Raw genomic sequence first — 4,582 nt, forward strand, 5'->3', positions numbered from 1 at the left:
AGCTCTGAAATTAGAGCCCTGTGAGTCACGGGGATTGTTCACTGAAGAGCACGGTTCCCTTTTCGTGCCCTTTCTGCCTGTGGTTTAGTAGGACTCGCCTTTCACGGTGCTCAGCTGAGTCACTTCTCGTGGATGGTTGAGCACAAAACGGAGCATCTTTTCTGTGGTGCAGGAGACCAAATTTCTGCATGAACCTGGTGGGAGGAGTGGACTGGGACATTGAACTAGGCTGCAGGAGATCTGAGTTGGACTCCCAGGTGTGGCCTGGGATTTGCTGGTGACTTTAGAGCTGCTTGGTTCCTCATCTGTGCTCCAGATACAAAATGAGGATAAATAAAACTCCCTTTATCTGCTCGACCATTAAGTGCTCCATGTTAGGGACAATCTTGGTTGTGTCAACACCCAACGCAACGAGGCTGTGCTCTCTGTGGGTGTGCGATGTGCTGGCAGGAGGCACACACTGCCACCTCTCGAGCCATTGTCACCTGCACTGAGATGGCACTGCTTGCCAGACAGCAAACCATGCTTGCAGGTAGCTTTTGGATCATCCATCAACAGCCAAGCGTTGATGGCAACCGTAACGGGAGCAGAAAGGAAGGGTGCAAATACAGTAATGATGACAGCATGGACCACGCAGCGTGTCACAGCACTGTGACACTGGGGTTTTCTCGTCTAACCCACCTCTTCCAGGGACTCCTCATCTCCATGTCCTGACAGCCTCTTTGCTTTCCCCCCAGGGCGATGGAGAACCTAACAACTCCTCTCACCTGGACCAGAGTCATCAACGGCTCCTTGGACACAGGCGGTGCCGGAGACAACACCTACAAGTGCATATTTGATGAGGACTTCAAGTATGTCCTGCTGCCCGTCTCCTACGGCATCGTGTGCGTGGTGGGGCTCTTTCTCAACCTGTTGGCTCTCTATGTCTTCATCTTCAGGATCAAGACCTGGAACGCCTCCACCACGTACATGTTCAACCTGGCCGTGTCTGACACGCTCTATGTGGTCTCCCTGCCCCTCCTGGTCTATTATTATGCCATGGGGGACAACTGGCCCTTCAGCGTGGGCTTGTGTAAGATAGTTCGCTTCTTGTTTTACACCAATCTCTACTGCAGCATCCTTTTCCTCCTCTGCATCAGCATCCACCGATTCCTGGGCATCTGCTTCCCACTGAAGTCGCTGCAGTGGGGACACGTTCACTACGCCCAGAGGGTGTCAGTCATCGTGTGGGTGGTGACCGTCGTGTGCCAGTCGCCTGTGCTCTTCTTTGTCACCACCAGTGTGAAGCGTGACGCCATCACCTGCCACGACACATCCAGCAAGGACCTCTTTGGCCAGTTTGTCATTTACAGTTCGGTGATGCTGGTGCTGCTCTTCTGCATCCCTTTCCTCATCATCATCATCTGCTACTGCCTAATGGCCCGGAGGCTGCTGCAACCCACACGAGGGATCTCCCGGCTGTCCCGATCCAAAAAGAAGTCAGTCAAGATGATAATCATCGTCTTGGTGGTCTTTATTGTTTGTTTTCTTCCTTTCCATGTCACTCGTACCTTGTACTACTCCTTCCGGAGCTGGGACTTGAACTGCCAGACCCTCAATGCCATCAATTTAGCCTATAAGGTGACTCGTCCCCTAGCCAGCACCAACAGCTGCTTGGATCCCGTTTTGTATTTCTTAGCAGGACAGCGATTTATGAAGTTTGCAGGCAACAAAATGCCAGGGAAGCCTCAAAATGAAATGGCGCTGGGCATCGTGCCCAACAGTCACCTGGGAACCAGCAACGACACAGACACATTATCCAAGGACGTGAAATCCTAGCTCTGCTCCGGCACGGCTGGCACCGTCTCCGCGACGGAAGGGATTACCCCAGCTGTGATGGGAGGTCAGGATGCTTCAGGGCGCGAGGCTTCAGATGTTAGTGGTGCCTTGGCTTGCACCCGCTTCAGCACGGTCCGTGTTAAACGCGCTCCTCTGCTTGTCGCTGTTCCTAATGTGTTTTTTCAGGAAGACGCTGCTGTGGTTATACACACAAACGCCGTGTCTCTGCCTCTGTGCCCAAGCCTGCCTCTCTGCTCAACGCTGAATGGCATCTCTCCACCAGTGAGGCTGGGTGACCTCTATAATGGTGGCCAAATCTGCTAAAAAAAATCACGCCCTACACGTCTTAGATCATTTTCTAAAGTAGAAACCTTGTGTGCAAAAGGTCCCCCTGAAAGAAATCCATCTGCCTTTCTCCAGATTCCCTGGCACAGTTAACAAGGGTTTCTCCGTGCCTTGGCAAGGGAGGAAAGGCTTTTGGTCGATGAGGCGTGTCAGCCGCAGTTCTGATAAACAGGTCGATGAAAATGTCAAGCGCAAATACCAACTGCAGCAGGAAAGGGTCTCCCACAGCTTTGCATCCCCGAAAAAATGCTCTCCCAGCTTCAAGCCCCGGTATCTGCTGGCAGAGCCGGGAGGGGATTCCCAGCTGCTGTCCAAGGGCTGTCTTCCCATTAAAAAGGGTGCTGGTGGACCCACCATCCCACTGGAGTTTAGTGGTACCATCCCACTGGAGTTTAGTGGTACCATCAAGCAGGTCCACTGTAGGTTTCTCCGGTGGGGTCAACAGCTTCCCAGAGACCCGTTAGTGCTTCCCAACAGCAACGTTCACCCTTGAAAAGCTTTTAGGAATCCATAGCTTTCTCTCAACTACTGGAACTGGCCCAGCTTGCCCAGAGAGGTGGCCGATGCCCCATCCCTGGAAATGTCCCAGGTCAGGCTGGACGGGGCTCTGAGCAACCTGCTCGAGTTGGGGATGTCCCTGCTCATGGAAGGGGTTGGACTAGATGGCCTTGAAAGGACCCTTCCAACCCAAAGTACTCTATGATTCTATGACTTTAATAATCATCTCCAGCTCTTTAAAATTTGAGGGTGAGCTCTTCATGTCTTGTTTTTAACCCCCTTACTAGTGACTCATACTTCCAGCAAAGAAGTGAAGACCGTTGCTCATCCCCTCGGCTATGTGCTGCCACATCCTCATTGCTGCTCAGAGGTGACAGCCCTCTGTGACCTTTAGCATCTTGCTGTGACCCAAAATGCTGCCCAGATGCTGCTGTCTGGTCTCCCTTTAATCCCAGTAATCCCAGTGCTCCACTGGAGCCAGTCAGCATATCCCTTACTGACAGTGTAGACCTTCCCTGGGAAATTTGACAGTGCTAAACCCTGGGTTTAGGAGCCATACCAATAAACATGGTGCTAAGCTTAGCCCCAGTCCTGTCTGGATCTGGCCTTGCATCCCCCATCAGCCAGGACAGTTCAAAGTAAGCTGGAGAAAATATCCACAAAACACTTCCCCAGAAGTTCCACTTGGTCTTTATCTCCGTAATTGCTGGGTTAGAGAGCCCAGAGCCCAGGTCCATGGTTTCCTTGCCCAGCCTTGCCACGAGGATGCTGATTCCTCACCCCAAAAATGAAAATTGCTTGTGCTACAGCACTGGGCAAGTCATATTTTGTAAAAGCAGCAGCCCTGGCTCTATTTTAGGATTAGATAAACACTTTTGATCCTGGTTTAGACCAATTCCTCAGACCTCTTAGTTTCTCCCATCCCTCCTTCCTGTGAAGTGGCTTGGTGGAGATAAGGACACACCACGATGTAACCGGCCGAGTTCAGCCAAGAGCAATTGGGAGGTTCAGGGTCAACTGGGAGGTTCCTGTGGTCCCGGCTCAGTGGAGCCATGGCCCCGTGGAGGGCTCTTGTCACAACCACAGGAGGCAAAGGAGGGGACTGTTTCATCCCTGAACACCATCAGCAAAGAAAAATAGGACATTTGTAGGGTGGTTCATCTCCTCCTTGAGTGAACTTTAAGGACAGGGTTGGGTTAAGATAGGAGTTGCACCATGGCAGCACCTTTTTTCTCCTTGTGCCTGTGAAGGGAGCTTGGCTCTATGGGAATGGTCACGGCGTAGTCACTGGGGTGAGACAAATAATTGGGAGAAATTAATTCAACCGAAGCGCTGGACTGGTACAAACGTTACTGCAGGCCAGGTCTTGCCTGGTGCCCCGCACTTGCCAAAAAGCAGCGTGAACACCAAGTTACGTGCTCTGAATAATTCAACAAAAAGGTGCTCAAAGTTCACTCCTGCAGTCCTGCTTGGCGATCCCACCTTTCTCCAAGCTGGCATCAGCCGGCTTCAAACCCCAGCCTTGGGCAACACAGCCAGTCCCATCATCAAGGGGGTCCCTCTGTGATCCCGGTCCCGCACAAGCTGGTGGCACTGTTCAGATGCAGAGTGGTTGGAGGGGCACCAACTGGAAATTTATATATAGAATTTTTTTTCTTTGTAAAAGCACTAACTTATACTAAAAAAAAAAAAAAAGGTGGGTTTTGTGACAATGACTGTACGTCTTTATTTTTGTAACATCCAGACACCTCAGATTTCTTACAGTAAATAAATTTATTTCTACTGTGAGCACTCTTCTGCCATCTCCTCTGATGTGTACAAAGAAGAGGGGGTACTAGGGATAGAAACTGGGTTGTTGAGTATCATAGACATGTTTCAGGCTCCAGATACAGTCTGGTCTGGGAGGGTGAGATCCAGCTGT

At 51.1% G+C, this 4,582-nt stretch overlaps 1 protein-coding gene across 1 annotated transcript; it reads left to right on the forward strand.

Moving 5' to 3' along the window:
* Positions 1-741: 741 nt before the first annotated feature.
* On the forward strand, positions 742-1,818 carry P2RY2 (purinergic receptor P2Y2; the record flags this gene model as incomplete). Its single annotated transcript, XM_082002955.1, has 1 exon — positions 742-1,818. The coding sequence occupies one exon, from the start codon at positions 742-744 to the stop codon at positions 1,816-1,818; it is 1,077 nt and encodes a 358-aa protein (XP_081859081.1).
* Positions 1,819-4,582: the final 2,764 nt, after the last annotated feature.

The sequence above is a fragment of the Phaethon aethereus genome, assembly GCF_964289735.1.
Source record: "Phaethon aethereus genome assembly, chromosome: 1".
Taxonomy (NCBI): domain Eukaryota; kingdom Metazoa; phylum Chordata; class Aves; order Phaethontiformes; family Phaethontidae; genus Phaethon; species Phaethon aethereus.